The sequence below is a fragment of the Galeopterus variegatus genome, unplaced genomic scaffold (genome assembly GCF_000696425.1).
Source record: "Galeopterus variegatus unplaced genomic scaffold, G_variegatus-3.0.2 Scaffold703, whole genome shotgun sequence".
Classification (NCBI taxonomy): domain Eukaryota; kingdom Metazoa; phylum Chordata; class Mammalia; order Dermoptera; family Cynocephalidae; genus Galeopterus; species Galeopterus variegatus.
Window position 1 is genome coordinate 296,236 of NW_007726814.1, and position 19,458 is coordinate 315,693.

General features: G+C 38.1%; 1 protein-coding gene across 1 annotated transcript in view; it reads right to left on the minus strand.

Annotated features, from left to right (window-relative positions):
• CHD7 (chromodomain helicase DNA binding protein 7) overlaps nucleotides 1-19,458 on the minus strand; it is a 117,972-nt gene that overhangs the window by 62,510 nt on the left and 36,004 nt on the right. The window contains exons 2-3 of the mRNA XM_008571565.1: nucleotides 17,625-18,055; nucleotides 4,001-4,142 (exon numbers count right to left, since the gene is read on the minus strand). Coding sequence (XP_008569787.1) covers nucleotides 4,001-4,142; nucleotides 17,625-18,055 — 573 coding nt within the window. The remainder of the gene's footprint in view (nucleotides 1-4,000; nucleotides 4,143-17,624; nucleotides 18,056-19,458) is intronic.

The window sequence follows — 19,458 nt, forward strand, 5'->3', positions numbered from 1 at the left end:
TAAATAAAAGGAAAAACAAGTCACATAACAATAGTAACTTATAATTCTATTTAAGATAAAAAAAAATTTTGTGCACTTGCATGTGTGGATCATCAATATAAAAACTCCTTAAGACAAAGAGACTGTATGTCTTGTTTACTTCTCAATGATTCAATGAATATTTGCTTAAAAGTGAATGCATACGTGTATGCTTTCAATAACAGAAAAGAAAAATCTGAGGACACAACAAATTGTTCCTGTCTATTAACTCTGGGGACAAAAGTGAATGGAGGGGATTCTGCACTTTTTGTTCAAAATAATTCTGCATTGTTTGACCTTTCTGACAAAGAATAGGTTTTGTAAGCTAATTAAAATGGGGAGAAATAACTTTTTCATTAATATGTGTATATGATAAAATCTTATGTTGAAAATGACAGCTGTAAATTGCTAATGAATGCGAGAATATTACAACCTACTGAATGAGTTTGCAAAGCACACAGAATAAACAGAACACTAAGAAAAATAACACTTTATATAAACTTTCTTCTAAGAATTATGAAATAAAACTTTTTAAAGAGGCTTGTGAATTTTAAAGTTGGGACAGTAAGGCAGAGAGTGGCAAAATACCCATCACGTGCACCAAAAGCAAGACAGGCACGGACACCTCTCAAGTCAAAACCAACACAATCCCAGCACTTTTTCCCAAAGATTGGTATTGATTGATTTTAATCTTGTTAAATTTGTGCTCTCCCTGCTCTCAAAATGGGAGTTGATAGAGTTCGCAATACAAACTTGGTATGATATGACCATGAAATGGATTGTTAAGAATGTGAGCTCCAAGCCCTATACAGTCATGGCTGCAGAGGCACAAAGTATCTTTCTGACATGAGCCCATTTGGGGTAATGTTTTATTAACAGACTTCCTAGCAGCTTAGACCACAGGGAATTGAGACATGGACCCAAGGATCATCCTCTAAAGAACAAAGCTTTGGCGCTGCCCAGAACAATCAATCCCAGGTCAAGGAAGCACAGAAACCAGCAGGGGTTCTGCCATCTACAATCCTTCTCCACCTCACAGGAAGCAGTCTGACCTCCTCCTGGGCCCTAGAGTGGAGCACCCCTGTTTAAATCAGCCCTGACTCTTATCATGTGACCTTGAACAGTTTATTTTGTGGACCTCAGTTTCTTGGTCTGTAGAATGGGGTTAATGATAGCAGCTACCTCATATGAATACTGTGAAGATCACATAAGGAAATTCATTGAAAGCATTCAGAACAGTACACGGTACATAATGCAAAATCCAACTAGTGGGATTAAAGTCATCATTAATCAGCTCCAGCTTTCCAAAGAAAAGTGGCCCAGTTACCTTGTACAGCTTCCATTCCCTCTTTCCAAAGCTGACCTACTTAACACCTGCTCTCAGGCTCACTTTACCATCCCTCACTTCTGGACCGTCAATTTCTTTAAGATATAAAAGGCTATTATCAAGAACAATGTTTTAATTTTGTGAAATTTAGCATAATATCTGTATTTCATTTGATACATCAATTTAACTAAATTGAAATGAATTAATTTATATTTCCATCTTTACGTCATTATCTTAAGGAAGAATGGTGCTACGAATGACCCATCGTTATGTTTTACTAGGTTTCCATGCTTGAGGCCACTCTGTCACAAGCATTCTCCCAGCATAAGTAACTGGATAGGGTCTACACTAAATCCCCTCTGATATTAAAAGAAATGTTCCAGGATGATAAAATGGAGGGAGTTTTCTTTTTTTAAAAAATAGAAATTTATGTATTGGTAAATAGAACTTTTATAATATAAATTACTTCTCCTATCAACTTTGTGATATAAATCTGTGCAATCATGATGGGGTTAGTAGTGGATACGAGGTCATTTCATAAGTGTAAGAGAGCTCAAAATACAATTAGATCTCAATTTTCTGAAATTTTTTGTTATATGGCTTCTCCTTTCTAAATTTAAGTTTATTTATTTCTGATATTAATGTTCCTTTTACAATTTCCCAATATCAAATGAAATTATTTATTACATAATGTTTCTATTAAGGTCTGTTAAACCACTATTATCTGAAAGATTTTTATGAATCAAAATGAAATGTAAAAATTGCATTTAAACCATAACTCAAAACTTTTGAATTGACACTAAAATAACAGGCTGACTTTTAAAACTTGGATTACTTTCAAAAAGATATTTCTAGTTATAACAGGTGTACTGAATAGGTTTAAATGTGCTTCCATGATCTCACTGTTGTAGTACTCTGTGACACAATTTTGAGTTAGTTAAAATTACATGGCATTTACTTCAGTAAATCAATCACAAAACTCAAGAATTTTAACTCTAAGCCCTTCATGCATGTTCTACAGGAAGAAACATTAATAAACAACCAGTCAGCATCACTTCCTGTGTCAGAGATATCAAGAAAGCACTGCCTTCAAAGTCAGATCTCCTTGTGTGGTTGCTTATGTTAAAGCTATTGAACTCATAACAGTTAAGCACTAGCCAATTAGAAAGGATGCACCAACATTCATGTGAATTGGTTAGCATTGTTCTATAGGAAATGCAGGGAAAAAAAAAAAAAAGCATAATGTCCATTTGAGTCTGAATTAATACAAATAGACTTTTAAAGAAGAGCAGCAGTATTTGTAAAAGAATAACAGAATTTCCCTGACTCATGTGAATAAATCTTTTCAATACTATCCAAATACTATTGTCATAAACAAACACAAATCAAGGGAAAAAGCACTCCTAAAGACAAAAATAAAATCCAAAATCACTAACATATTTTAGTTTAAAACTCCCTGAGCAATTACAAAAAATATATCTACTTACCTTCCCAATCTTTCTTCTGATGTATAAAAGGAAATTACATTAATTAACCCACACTGCCAAAGTCATCACTATATTACTTATACAACCAAACCAAACCAAAACACATCCATTCACACTCTCTCCATCTCTCACCCTTTCAGGTCCTTAACTTACGCCATTGTGTGAAGTTACGGATATCAGGGAGTTCTACTCAAACAAACAAAAAACCCCAAAATACCTGATATTCTTTAAAAGAGAGCTGCATATGGCAAATATTTTGTTTCTAATTGTTAGGAGCATAGGTAGGAAGCCCTGAGCATGCACTAAGTGGTAAAAAAAAAAATCTAGTACACATCTAGGGGTTGGCTTCCTATTCCAGGCTGCTCCTTGATAACTCAGATGTCATTCACATGAGTTACATTCCCAGCCATCCCAGTGGACCATATCGGCAAACTTCCAGAGAACCTAACAAGGAAATAATTTTTAACTGTCACGTGTAAGGGTCCCTCTCAGTCCAATCAGTGAAGGCAATGTGCTTTTACTCACAAGAACCCAAATTCCTACTGTTTATTTCAGGACTAGTATTTTAATTCATTCCCATAAAATTCTCCAAAAATCAGGAGAATCTAATACTGGAAAATTCTGCAGTCGCCATGCAGAAAGTCACTGACTTGTTCACAGAACTTTAGTATTACATGAACATATCTCAACTCTGACCATCAGATGTCAGAGTCCTTAAAACAAGCTATAAATTACATCTTGATTTTTTTCCTGAAAAATGAGACTGACGAGCAACCAAACTTCAGAGCAATTTAAAAATGTGAATGAAGCTTTAAATGAACAAATATATTAACAATATGTTAACCAATACGTTAATGATAACATATTTCATTTACTTCTGTAAACATATATATAAACATCAACATATAATTTACAGAAATAAATTGAGATTCTCCATTTTATTAATTACAAGTCAAAGAGGGCAAAACCAAGCAGCTCTGATCAGGAGCTTAATTTTCTCCTTGGCCCCTCTGGCTCTCATCGCTATGGATATAATGTTCCAGACAACAATAAAGATATATCAAAAGCATCTCTATTACAAGATATAGGAGGTCTACGGTACTTTATACACAGCTAAAGTTACTCATGCTAAATAACCAAGGCTCGGGGATCAGAAAAATGGTATTACCTGAACACCTGGATCCTCGTCTTCTTCAGGAGGAGGAGATGGTGGGGGCGTTTTGTCTAAGTCTGAATTTTCAGAACCTTCTGTTTTTCCCTTGTTGACCTTTTTCTTCAAAGCACTTGCTTCTGAATCAGGTTTCTTATTACTAGAATTCAAAGTGGATTGTTCACTTTTTAATGTGGTTTCCCATATGTCCCATACCTTGTATTTCCCACATTAATATCCCTAAAGTATCAATGACAACTGATAAATCAACGCATGTTGGCCATTTATAGTTAAGTGGTACTCTCAATTAAGTGTTTATGGCAAGACTCCATATTGATGACTGACCTGATTAAAAAGAAATTGCATGCAAAAACTCCTAATATTACACTTACTTAGTACATTTGTTCATTTGTGCAAAATCCCTGCCAATACACCAAGCCATAATGAAAAACCAGATTAAAGAGTAGTTTTGCTATCAAATTTTTAAGGTGCAGAACACCTTTTTAAAAATGTCAATGAAAACTATAATATAATGATCATCTCTCTCTGTTTCTCACAGATAGTTTTACATACTCCTATTTAAGTACTTTTTTGACCAGTACTAGTAGGTGTCCTTTTTTATATCATCCAGTTACATTTTTATCCAATTTATAACCTTTTAAAATATAATCAAAATATTTAACAATTTCCTGTTCTACATAATTTTACTTAATGCTGAGCTCTTAATAAAAAATAAGATTTATTTTGTTGGTAGGCATTTTTAAAATAATCACAATTAGCCTTTTTCTCCCCAAAAAACTAGGTCTCTGAAATACAAAAATATAGCAAAACAATCCCAATAATTAAAGCCCATGTTCCATACATAATATGTTGTTGACAAACATTAATAGGATTTTAATGTTATCTAAGACAAAAAACATGAATAAACTCTTAAGAATTTTTTTTTTAATTTAAGTTTACCATCATCTCTAGAACCTTTCCTTGACACTCTTTTTAGAATGCACACTTAACCGCTACCTTCCATTTGAATTTCTAAACTGGTCCCAAGATTTTCTAACATCAATTATCATTTGTTATCCAACATTGAAAGTAATCCTACCTTAGTAATGATTATTTTTTACTGTTTCTAGGGAGACTCAAATTCTAATAAATTTTGAAAGAAAAAGATATATATTTCAAAACCCTTTCAAATTTTATTTATTAAAGTTTATAAATACCCAGAAAAGTGTGTTGACAGAATGCATTAAACAGCATGTTTTTAACCTCAGCTACTACAAAAGAGGTCAAGATTATCGATAAGCTTCTGAGTGAAGCACGTCATGTAAAATATTCCAAAAGTATTGTTAATATAATAAAGTATCCATCAAACACCTAATATGTATTTTTCCGACTAACAAAATATTTTATCATCTTAAACTGGCTATTTTTAAATACTCAGAGCTTGTTTTTATTTTGTGTTGTTAACATTTTAGCATAGCAAATAGTCACATAAGGAAATCATTTAAAACAATTCGAGATTATAGTAGACGGCAGGTTAAGGAGTTCTGTTTATTTATTTATTTTTAAAAGGCAGTATCCTAAAATCTTTGAGTCTGCAAAAGATCCACAGAAAGAATATTTTTTAAATTAAAAAAAAAAATCCATACAACAGTTCCTCATCCAACTGTCCTAGTGTTTACGCTACACATGGACAGAAGTCTCCCCTACTATGAGGCTCCATTTCCAGCATTTATTTCCGCTCTAACTGCCACAAATTATACAATACTACAGCTGAACACTGGGCCCCTTTCCTTTCATCTGCACGCCAAGAGCAATCAGATTACCCTGGTAACCAGCGGTCACATGACCAGCACCTGCTCTTTTGGCTGGATGCCACTGACTAAAGCCATCTGCTTCCCTCAATCAGCTTTCAAACATTCTCAACACCTGCGCTGCAGTGTTTTGTGGTTTCTTTTATCAAATCAGTGCAAAACTGCTTCCAAAACTTTACATATTTCTCAAATTTGTTTAAATCAGAGGTAGGCCTGTCAAAGAGTTGAACCACTGCCATGTAAAGTGAGTTGGCAGCTAGTGCTTTTCACGGTGACCTCTTGTTACCAGAGCGAAGTACACAGTTTAATTTAGTGGGGTTGCCGGCCCGTGTGCACTGTCCTACAGGAGTAAAAGGCTTACTATCTGGAAGCCGACCAGAGCCCAGGTTTGAGGAAACATCAATTTGCTGAAGGAGAGAAGTGCTACTGATTTCCCATCTGCCCTTCCCGAGAATGAACTGCATGAAACCTCCAAGATGGCTGAAAGTCAGATAGGACCTCTCCAAATGCTTAGACAAAAAGCCTGTAGCCAAGAGAAGCACTTGCCCCAGATCTGATTATTCAAAGATTTCTAAACTCATTCAACCTTGCACTATTAATGTTGTTCAGAGACAGATAGGGATTTTCCATGCATCAATATACAAATCAAAGAACACCCTAAAAAGTCAAAAGATGCTACAAAATCTTGTATCTACCCAAAGACACTGCAGTCAAAGAAAAAGTTATTTAAATTAAATGGCCTTTGCTACTATTCTGCAATAAGCTTATTTAGATTTCCAACTGTTATATTAAAACTGCTTTGCCCCCTGACCCCGTAAAAATTTTCTTTTAACAAATAAAGTTTAATATAGAATGGTGGATAAGAGCATTGGTTTGAGTCAGACAGACCCGTCATTGATAGCCTGTGACCCTGGAAAAATTTAATTTCCCTGGTCCTCAATCTCCTCATCTGTAAAATGAGGTTATTAACAGTACCTGCCTCCAAGATTCGTTATGAGGTTTAAATGAGATAATGGAGGAAAGCCGTGGCAGCATCAGGCCCAGATGCTTAACATTCACACACATCTGGAAAACAAACAGCCAAGTCTGGGAAGTATTCTCTGGCCCTGGCTCAGACCCACTTGGACTGAATCAACTGCAGAGACTTATTGAAAGGACCCCACCTTCACTGAGGATGACTTCATCTAAGCAACATAAATAGAGGGAAAATCCTTTATCAACATTCCAAACCACCAACTGAAGGAAGAAACAAGCAAACCAACCCACAGCACAATCCTCCCCATTCCCACCATCGTGCGATTTCCCACCCAGAAAATTACAACAGCCTCACCACTCCCATGCCCCAAGTGCAGGGCTACCCAACATCAGACCGGCGGAGAAAGAACACAGAGTACACATTCATAGTCATTATTTAAATCTGTAAGGTTCAAAACTGGTCTTTTATAATGTCAAAGCCAAAATACAGTCATACATTCTTCTTCCAAATTATAATAAAAACTTGAATGTACAAAAAGGGTAGCTCTTCCAGTTGGGGGCATGAGAATGTTGTAAACAGGTAACATCTCTTAAACCAGCACTACAACATTGAGAATGAGGTCAGTGAGCTGCTTGGCACAGCCCCAGTGATGGTTACCCACAGGGCTTAGCCAAGGCTGGCTGCCATGCATAACCTATGAGCGGGATCACGAGAAAAAGTAGGCATGTGTGGGGAACACTTTCAAATTAGCCCCGGATGGCACCAGCCCTGAAGAAATAATGTGTGCCCTCATTCCTCTTCTAAACCTGCTCTGCCTCCTGCATTTCCCAGCTCTGCATCATGGTAATGCCACCAAAACATCACTTGCAAATCCTTCTCCACATGTCACCGGCATGACCAGCTGTAATGCAAGTATGACTGGATCATTCTGATTAAAGTCAAATCCCCTATATGTAACGCCTGAGATTCTCAGTATTGGCCTACAATGCCCTTTGCAATTTTTGCAACTGGAAACATTAGCTTTATTTTCCCACTCTTCTCACACTCCCGGTCCTTTACCCTTCATGCTGTAAGCATACAGAACTATCCCTCTAAAACACACATCTGTCTCTCCTACCTCCGCTTTTGCCCCAACATGCTCATCTGTAAGACTCAGATTGGACATCACTCATTCCAAGAAGCATTTTCTGACCACCTCGGTCTGGCTCACATATGATCTTCTCACTCCGCCTACATGTCACATGAGCCACCTCACACAAGGGATATTTAAGACATAAAATTCGGTGGTAACACTAACCTGTACGTATGTGTCTTTCTCCAACTATCCTGTAAGCTCAAGAAGAACTGTACCTTATTTATCTTTGTATTCCTAGTACCTCCTCAGGTAGAGGTTATATATAAATATTAGCTGATCTGGTTAATTATACAAGTAATAGTAATAGCAACACCAAACATGTTATATAGCACTTACTATATCCTAGGCATTACTCTAAGTATTTTTGCCATTCACTGATATAGGAAAATCCCATAGTGTCTATCTTTATGACAAAACACCTGTAAAGCATTGTTCAATGGGTCTAAAGAATTACCAAAACACAGTGAAATTTAGCAATTTTTCAAAACCAACAGAAAAGACTACCATTTACAAACTTTGCTTCCCTATTCACAAAGTTCTTTTATCTCCTGATCCTTATCTCCCATCATTATTGATGTGACTGAGAAGCAGAACCAACTGCTCCTGAAGCTACACAATCCCTTGTAATCTTGGAAGGAGAACATTTTTCTGGAGATGCTCTGGAGATCTGAAGAGCCACTGTTCCTCCAATGAGCTCACATTTCACACTTCATCATGAGAGTGAAGTTACACGAATAAGCAGTCAGAGCTACGTGCCAAAGCTCTAAAGTTCTGGGATTACCCCCAATGTCATCAAAGCATATGCCATCTTAATGAGAACTCTCAGAAGCAAGCATTAGGGGAACACAAACTTTGTATTCAGAGAGCAATGTATGTCCCACAGAGGGGCATTCTAGGGAATCTACTCTTATTAAAGGATTCACACTCAGCTTACAACTGTTAAGAGTCCATAAAGATGGGCTGAGTGCTATTACCTGAAATGGGGTTGGATGTATTCATCTGAGCTAAAATATAGCACAGAGAACTAATTCTCTCTATTGAGAAAGAGTGCAGGCATTCTAAATAAGGCTTTTTGCAAAGGACCAGAGCTTACTAGAAGGTCAGGTAACTGCCCTGATTTATTATGAAATAGAATGCAGTTAAACACTGATTAGTGTCAGCCTAAGGTTCTAAGTCCTCAATGGAAAGAAAAATTGAAAAGAAACCATAGTGTGGACCCACATGTGATAAGAATATGGTCAGTTAATAAAGACATCTGGACAAGGAGAGGGAGTTCTCTCAGTCAAATAGGCCCTTTACATGGGATAAGTTAGTGAAGATTCTCATCGTATTGGGAAAAAATCAACCTTGAGGTTTAGGTGAAAAAGGTAAACCAAGTTCATTTTCAGGGACTCAGCTTCTCCAAAATGTTACACTATAATCTTTTAGGAGAAGAGCAAAAGGCATTGAAAGGTTATATGCTGAAAAGGCTTTTTAATAAAGAAGTGAACCTAATGGATAAGAAGTATGAGAGATGTTTGTGGCATGGGATAACACACAAGACATGGCACAGGATGCTTGTGGCATAATGCAACTCAAAAGATTTGTCTGCCAGGCCGGCCCGGTGGCGCACTGCTACAGTGCGCCGCTTGGGAGTGCGGCGGTGCTCCCGCTGAGGGTTCGGATCCCACATACAGACCGGCCGCTCACTGGCTGAGCGAGGGGCGGGCGCAACCCCGAGGGTTGCGATCCGTTGCCGGTCACGAAAAAAAAAAAAAAGATTTGTCTGCCAGGCCGGCCCGGTGGCGCACTGCTACAGTGCGCCGCTTGGGAGTGCGGCGGTGCTCCCGCTGAGGGTTCGGATCCCACATACAGACCGGCCGCTCACTGGCTGAGCGAGGGGCGGGCGCAACCCCGAGGGTTGCGATCCGTTGCCGGTCACGAAAAAAGACAAAAAGGAAAAAAAAAAAAAAAAGATTTGTCTGCCACAATAAAACAGAGTCCACTGTTAAGGTCAAGGACTCAATGCTGGCAGAGAAGGGCCTCTAACCTCTCAACTTAAGGCACAGGATTTCCTTTAAGCTCTGCTACTATTTGATAAACTTTTTAGACAATGAAAAATAAAATTAAAAGATAAAAAGGCACACTAAAAGATAAAGTATGAAAAGTTTTAAAAGATCAATTAAAGTAGCATAAGATATGGTACATCAACCCCACAAAATACAAAAAATTTCAAATAAAGTCCTAAGACTAAAACTCATTTAGCAGCTAAACTAGAAGGTAACAGAATGCAGACGACAGAATAAACGAATGAGGAAAGAGACAAAACAAACTCTGAATGGCAGATGATAAATCCAAAGGTCAACACTGTCACACCAAGACAGCCAGCGCTCCTGAGGCGCAGGCCCCAGGGGTGGTCAGCAGACCACCCAAACGTTTGTGATTCTGCACAAGGCAGAGTGTGCACCTTCAGTGTTCTGAACTGGCCCACCTGGAGCCCACACACTTCACTCTAAGCAGGTGCCTTGCCACCCCCAACTCCTAAACTCCACCCACAAATGCTTCACTCTACTCTTCTAGCTGAGGAAGGGAAAGAAAAGTTGTGAGAAGAAGAGAAAGGAAATTCTGTTTTACCTATGAACAACAAATGTATAATTTCAATGACAAATTACTAATAGACTTTTTAAATTCCTAGAAAGACACTGGATGAACTACCTAAGACAACCAATTTAATTTTAATCATCATCATAAGTAGCTGTGGTAGAATAAAATACTCCCTTAGTACACTAACTGTGCTAAATATTTAGAAAAGGAATGGCAAAGATTAGAAAAGATCCAGAAGCCTAATTTGCTTTCACTTTAAACGTGCATTTCAAACGCAACATACCTCGCCTTTACATTTTACAATCGAACTTCCCACAGATGAGGAAGCTGAGGGTAAAAGAGGTTGACACTTTAGCCCATGAAGCAGCAGTCCTAGGACTGGAGCCAGAACTTGCCTGGTTTGAGTCCTGGGACTGACCCAAGCTGTCTAACACTCTTCATAGAGATCTCCTTGGGAGATGAGCACTGGCTGGCCTTTCGGAGTACCCTTCAGGGCTCTGAAACCTTCCCTAGTGACTATTTGGTAATTTTTTTTACTGGTCTTCCAGTAACATTAGTACCCTGTCTTTAGGATAGCTACCATTAACCATTTTATTAAGTGGTATTAACCATTTTTTAAAGGAGAATGTTAAAAAAATAAAAGAAAATACAGTAGAAAGCTCTCCTGAAAAAGCTGAATCCATTTTAAATACTGAATATAATCTAAAGAAAAAAATGACTTTTGTAACGCAGTCAAGAATTAACATTGAAAATCTACAAGTTATTGAATGTTACAGATTGAATTACGATCTGCCAGAAGTAACATAAAAAAGTTCAGTTACTCAGCATGTTATCTGATTGCAGAAGCTCAACACAGATATTAGCCATTTTGGCTATGTGGCACCACCCAGCACTGTAATGCAACATAAAGAATTAAACAAATTAGACATTACAAAGCTGATGCAAAAGTATGCCTTCCAATGGCCTTTTACTATAGTGTACCCTTCCAAGTGCCAAACTGTAGGGCACATATTTGACTACTTGTATCACATTCTAAGATGCCACTCTCATTTATGCACAGCATTCCCACAACCCAGGAAGGGAGACAAGTGAGGGTAACTTTGGCAGTCAGAACCCCGCTCCCTACATACATAATTATCTTCCCTGATCTGCCAGAGTGGCTGATACAACAAATGAGACCTGCTGCCCACCCATATTTCAATCAGGTGCTACAGGTAGAATGAAAATCAGGCAGGCCAAATGGCGAAACCACAAAAGAGAAAGTATCACCACCCACCCTAACAGGAGAAGCCAAACTCCTATGAAATTATATTTTTCCCACAGAGGTCACAGCTATACATAAAATTAGTATTCGAATGGAAGCTCAAAGGTGTCGCCTTTCTAATGTTTAAGAAAAAAAAAAAAAAGGTGTCTTTTTTTCTTAATCCACACTATTTCCCTATTTAACATTTTAATACTAAACCACACAGACTGCATTTAAGGGTGACTGAAATGTGGGCTGGCATTTTTGATGACTGATGCACCAGACAGTAGCTTTGCACAAGCATCCAATGACTCAAGGGGGCCTTTGTCTAGGCAGAAGATGACTAGCAAAAGGATCTTTACATATTAGGTGATAAACTTTGCATTTGCACAGAATTTCATTTTTCAAAAGCATTTTCACATATATAAACTTTTTTAATTAAAAAAGAAATAAAATCAGTCTAGGATTCCTTCTGCTCTTTATATTCTCTCACATCAGAACCACATCTATGGCAACATAGGCTCCACCCTAAAATTCCACTTAAGACAGACTTCAAAGGAATGTGTTGCCAGAAATATCTCCCTTTAACACCCCACTGCTGCTCACAGCCTCCTCACCTTTCAACTTTGACATGATGGGTGCAGTGAGTGTTGAAAGTGGGATCTACGTCACCTTCTCCCACATAAACCAAAGTGGCAGAAGGCCACTGCTTTGGAGTACACAGCAGCTCACTGGGAGGGCAGAAATGAATTTCCAGCAAGCACACCATGGTTCATTCCTACCTCTAGCACAGAGCATGAGTTAGCAGAACTTGCTTTTGAGGGTCTATACTATCAGGCATTCTCTTCCCCCAATGGATACAAACTGAACCACATGTTGTCTAAGTTATCAGGGTCTATACCAAACAGCAGCTGACGAGTCTCTCACCCTGCTCATTCAGCTGACTTAAGATGAATCAGATACAGGAAGAGCCAAAACGGCCTCTCACTGGCAATGGAAAGGCTTTGACGTGGTTATCCTAAAGGAAAGCAGGATTTGGGATGAGAAAGATCCCATGGCCCCTTTGTAAAAGGGAAGCTAACCTTTGACACAGCAAGAAAGAAAGGGTCCCCATCCCTGACCTAGAGCTTGGATTTCATAAACCAGTGACTTGGCAGGTCAGTGGGCAGAGCCACACGATGCCCATGGGCACTTTGCCTTCCTTGTACCTCACCATCACTGAAAGGGCTCAAAAGCCCATTTTACAATGACATGTTAGGAAATCTATACCCTTTACCCCAAGCACGATGTCTAAAACTTAATTCTGTCTTTCCAGTTTCCCAATGTCTTGGGTCAGGGCTAAATCATATCATGTGAGTAAAACAAAGAACAAGAAAATAGAAAGAGGAAAAGCTGTGGGTTTAATTTATCTTATTACCCCCTGTCAACCTGATGGGAGGATATCTGACTATCTGGCTTTTGCAAAACTGGCTTATAAGTAAAACTGGCTAATGATTTGCTTTTGTACCTAATCACTATTGAAAAATTTTACATATACAAGAACACACTATAAAATATGTATTAGTTTACCAATATGCTACCGTTAGGCTTGTTGGCTCAATAAAAATATTTTTCTGGTAAAAGCTGCTACTTTCTTGGATCATAACTGAGGAAACAATATCTGAAAAGCTAAGGTCCTCAGAAAAAGCTGCTACATAAATAATACTAATACTGTTAATGATAATGATAGTGTGGTTTGCAAAAAATACATCTTACATGTTTTTGGTACTATGTGTGTTTTTAAAAAATAAGAGCATTGTGTTTATTTTCCAGTTTAAAATAAAATATCTTCACTTAATTGAAAAAATAACATTTTCGTTTTCTACTAAATTTAACATTGGGGGTGGAGAACAGAGCAAGGAACAAAATGCATTCCTAGAAACCACGCTAGGAGCAAGTCTACACTGCTTCATTTAGCTTAAGCTTCAGTAGTCAAGTCACAATCTTTGGCCAAGTTCCCTTCTTTCTGCACATTCAAAGAATCTTTATGTAGCTAAATGGACCACTAAATCCTTCAAGAGTCATTCAAAGGAGGCACTTCCTCCAAATTCTCTCTCATTTCACAAGGCCCATGCATGCACAACAGAAAACTCATTGAAAAGAAGAATGCAAATCCTCATATTTCAGCTCCATGAATCTTTCCGTATGCAAAATGGCATCCTCTCCAGCCCACAAACATCTCAGCTTTTATTTTCAATACTAATTGCCAATATTTGAAAGCCATAAGGACAATTGGGGAGAACACAAGAAAAACGGATAGAAAAAAATATATTCAGTGTAAAAAGGGAAAGGGAAAAGAGATCTGGTCCTACTAAAGAAAAGGAATATGGCCCATTTTTCTCACTGAGACGTTAAATATCTTTTTCTAAGATGCTGAACATCTTTTTCTGTTCCACTACATTCTATGTAACAGCTTCTGGGCAGATTCTTTTAGGTTTCCCAGCATAGGAAAGACGCATGTAATTATATTTTGGTTGTGAAAAGGGCCAATTCTCTAGAAATGGCCACAAATTCAAGCTTCTGCCACTTTATAGAACAAGGTGGGATGCTAGGTAGGGAGGAGGCTACTGTAAAGGCACACAAGGAAAATCAGCCCCCCGACCTCAGCCACCCTTTTTGTGTCCTTTATTACCAAGCACGTGTGAATGATACAGACACAATGTAGAGCGGCACACCACCAGCGGGTCACTACCTTCACCACCCACTCAAAGGGCAGCACACTTGTCTGTAGAGCTGCAGCAATGACATGGCATACAGGGCTGCAGAAGGAAGATGTGAGCAGCTCTACACTAAATTTTTCATTTCACTACTGTTTATTCCCTCTATTTCAGCCCTCTGTAGGAACATTATTTTCTATATAAACAAATTCATCAAGTTAACTTATTCAAGGATGGAAATAACTGGTATCACATAACATTTTGCAAAACAAAATTGCCACTGTTGTATTCCAGTGCTTAAAAGCAAACTGCTATGGCAATTCAACCCCAGTACTAACATAACCCAAACCCCCTATTACCTTCATCACTGCATATTCAATTTACATAATTATTCTGCTATGCTATTCAGATTTACATGTAGTTGTATGCATTCTAGTTATCGTTGCTTCAGGGATGCTATTTCCTTTCCAGACTTATTAGAACAACGAGACCACAATTTGACATACTCAATTCATCTGAACAATAGAAACAATGCGGTCCAATAAAATAATGGTTTGGTTTGTTAATTCACTTAAAATCTCAATTCAATTACCATATGCCTGGACAGCCATCTCCATGTGACCATCAACGACAGGAAAGCCTCTCAGGAATGTCCTTACCACACGTCACTGTAAATCAGCTAGTGGCCCTATAAGTGGTTGGGTCACCAGGGCCAACAGAGGTGCTGCCAACACTCTCGGTCCCCCACCCAGTGTGGCCTCCTATGTCTCTGGACATATTTGCATCAGCTCCCTTTTCTCTGGCCAACCTTCAGACTATCAGGAGTGTTCCATTCAACTATTTTCACACCACGTGGGGGAAAAATAACTATTGCCTATAACAGGCCTTGACTGAGACTATTAGCCAAAAAGCAACAGAGGGATGCGAAAAGTACTGAACTTTCTTCTCGGGAGAAAATACGGCCTCTTCTTCCTACCAAACGTGTGTGACTCTAGTGCAAAGTCACTACTCAGGTTCAGCAATACTAAACACTCGGTCTGCACAGACTCTGATTCACACATCAGTATGACAGCTGACGACATGCCTATGAGGCTTGCATTGAATGTTTCTCTAGTGCATAAATATAGGGTCTATATCCATGCCAAGGAGGTGTGGCATGCCTAGGACTGATTATGTTTGATGCCCCAACTTCCAAATAGTTGCTTACAGTTTTTAGGGAAATTTTAACAAGTTTCACTCACTATTAAATACAGCATTTTAATATCTGATCCAAAGTACACAGCAGGAGGTAAGGTGTGCTAAAGTAAGTTTTAAAGACAGAGCCAGTCTGATGTAGACTCAGAGCTTGAAAGAATATACTTAGTGTTGTTTTCTTTTTATCAATTTTTACTATGACATGATAAATTCAAAAAATTAAGATGAAAACTGAAGCTAGATATATCTTGATGCTACAAATAATATTGGTGATGCATTTTCTGGACTCCAAAAGGCTTCTTCAGAACACAGACTCCTACATTTTAAGTTAAAGAAAAAAGAATAGATTCTTTTTCAGACTTTACTTTGATTTCTTTCTCCTTGAGAGAAATAAGCACATGCTTTCTCTTACCAAAAAGCATGATACCTGAATTTAGGCAATTATATATTTTAAAAATATGAAGTCAGACTGAAATTCTAACCATGTCTTCCTTGCTCACTATTATATCTCTAACACTTAAAACAGTGCCTGCACATAATAAACACTTAATAAAATATTTCTTAAATAAATGAAAGCAGACTTTATAATGGGTTTATAAGTGTAGAAGAATGTTCATAAGGAGAAAAAAAATGTTTTTCAATTAAGAGAACACATACTGAGGCATCAAAAAGTGCATAAGTAAATGCAATTATTAAGTTATCTGTAACATCGAGTTTTGAATATAATTGTTACTTTGGCACCATAAAAGGTACTGATGGTAAAAACTTTTAAATGACTATGATTCTAACTTTCAAAACCCTGCAGAATAACATGAGTACTTCAAAAAGTTTGTGGAAAAATACAATTAAAAGACAATTTGAATCTTCCCACAAACTTTTTTGAAGTACTCTCATACTTGGGGTTGTTTAGATGTTTTTAGCAGAAAGTTAAAAATCCAAGTCTTTCGCTTTGCAGCAACATCTCTGTAGTTACAGAACTAAACTCCCCTCTTTTACCTGCACATGGCATACACTGGGCAGCCTATAAGTGAAAGGTTTACAGGCCAGCAATCTCAGAGTTCACGGCAGCTGCAGAACTGAGTGTGCGTGTATGCACATGCATGTGTTTACATGTGCACATGGGGATAGAGGGTGGAATGTGTTTTCTACAGGAGTTTGCAAACAGGTTCAGATTAACGAAGTCTGACCATACTTCCATCTGGAAACTATATTTTCTAACATGAGCCATATTCCGAAAAATAGATTCAGATGTTTGGAACTTGTTCAGAACAGTTGTAAGAAATGTTCAGTACAAATGAAAAAAATTAGCCTTCAATGTCTTCTCCTCTCAGCTTTTCTTACAGAATAAATATGCCTTCTGGGGGGTCAGGTAATTGGTGGGAAAAGTATGGAGTAAAAAAGGCTTTTTCCTAGAACCTAAAATTCATGCTATTCTTGAATGCATATCTAATGGATAAGTGCTATTTGATTTGTCCCACATTGCTCACTAAGATTTCAAGGCTGCCCCTGGAAGGCTTACTCCGCCAAGTAGAGAGAATTAATTCTCCTGTTTCAACTTCTGAGAAACAGGGCTGAAATGTTAGTGAAATATAGCAACCATTCTTTCTTCTATAATCCTTCCTACACAGTTTTGCTTCGTCACTGAAAATGAGGTTGGGGGGGCGGGGGGTCTATGCTTATAAATAATTATGCTGTTAACTTGGTTCCATTTGTTAAATGACAGATTTTCACAAAAATATAAGAAACTGATTTTTAAATAATAAATAATTTGTATCCATAATTTGTATCCAGTATGGTCTCTAAAAAAACACTTCATAATAACTGAGTCCTCAATTTCAGAATGTACAAAAACCTTAACTTTTTAGCTGGATATTGGAGAAAGCAGCTCAACAATGATGACAATAATCAACGTGTTCCCACCCCCCATCCCACAGGTTACAGCTGCTTGGTGCTCATTTGTGCACTGTCAGTGTTGTGTGGTGGTGGTTTCTGCCCACAGCCTACCTTGACTTTTTGCTGGATTTAGATTTTGGCGTGGCAGTTTTTGCTTTCTTTTCCTTTGGCTCTTTGGGAATCTTAGGGGCTTTTGGGGTCTTGGGTTCCTTGGGCTCTTTTTTCTCCTTGGGTTCTTTCGGTTCCTTCAGGTCTTTTTTTGCCTTCGGCCTTTTCTTTTTCTTTTTTTCTTCTTGGGACCCATCTAGTGAGTTCCTATTTAGTTCGTGGTTATCAACCCCACCAGGGAAGTCATCTTTACCAAAACTTTTGCTGGGATCCTCTGCAACGATGTGGTTGTTTTTCTTTTTCTTCTTCTTTTGCTGTGGCTGCTGTTCTATCGACGGCAGGTAATCATCAGTCTTCACTAGCTGAGCATTCGGTCCACTAACCTGAGTCATATCCGGCACTGGTTTCTCTAGAAAGGGCTCCGATGGAGAATGCTAAGAGACACAAATAGGAATTGAAATTAGTTTATCATTCTTTGTAGTAAAGAAAGGAACTGAAAGTTAGTGGCTGATGTTTCTAAAATTTATTCTCTACTCAAGGTAGCAAGTATTTTACCAACTATACAAATGTGGAATCTGTCATTTTCTCTTACCCAAAAAATATATGTATTTCTTTAAGAGGAAAGATTTTAAATAAGAGAATAAAAAGCAGCACTTTAGTAATATAGTAAATAATTCAGTTCAGGGGAAAAAAAACCTCTCAATCAGCTGAAGACATTGTCCACTTTTTCAACAGCCTATGTGGGAAATGGTGAATGACAAATCGGTAGCAAAAGTTCAATGACAATGAGTAAATCTAAGTGGAGCTCTTTTCCTCATGTAGCAATAGGAACTCAAAGCAAAGGTATATAATTTAGCTATTTTTAAAAAGAGCAAGGGTACTGAATATTACAGGATTCTGGTACTGTTAAAATCTGAAATCAAGTGTAAATACAACATACAAATCTTATATAGTACGGGCCACTTCTGGTTTAAACAACATTAAAATGTCAAATTAAAATCACATATCCAAGCTTAATCATTTTAGATTGGTTAAATCTTTTGTACTGATATGTAATGTGGTCAATGTTTCTCCTAATTCCTTCAAGCTTTACATTTCGAAATTTCACTGAGGGAGAGAGAACCCAAATAGTTAATCTGACATGCCTTGCAAGAGATTCTTGACATTCACTAGGAATACACCCAGAGACTGTTTCAAATATGTGGAATGCTGAGTGGTCAGCTGAGATCAGAGTAAGTGACTCCTATATATGACAGCATCACTGTTTACGATCCAAGCCAGGGCAGAGCTACATTATCATCTATACCATAAATTATGACATCCAATGAACCTTTACATTTCGATCAAATACTTAAAAATGTTAAATCTGCAAATGTTACTCATTTTCTGCCTTTTTCATATGCTTCTCCCAATATGTAATAGTAACTGAAATATGAACATCTTACTGTATGCCAGGCATGTGCTTTACACCCGTGACACCATTCAATCCCCATACCACCCTAAGGGCCAGGTATGATGAGTCTTCTAATTTTATAGTTGAGGACACTGACACACTAAGATGAAGTAACTTGCCCAAGGAGGTACAGATGGTAAGTGACAGAACCAAGCCTGACATTGAAGCCGACAGCTCCAGAGCCTCCACTTCTCACCACACAACCTGCAAAAGCTAAGCAGGCAGGAGAGCCTACGTCTACATCTGCAGAGACCTGAAACTAATGTGTAAGCCAAGCTTTACCATGACCAGAGGAGAAACGTTAGAATCAAACATTAGGGCCGGCCCGGTGGCGCACTGCGCTAGTGCGCTGCTTGGGAAGCGCGGAGGCGCTCCTGCCGAGGG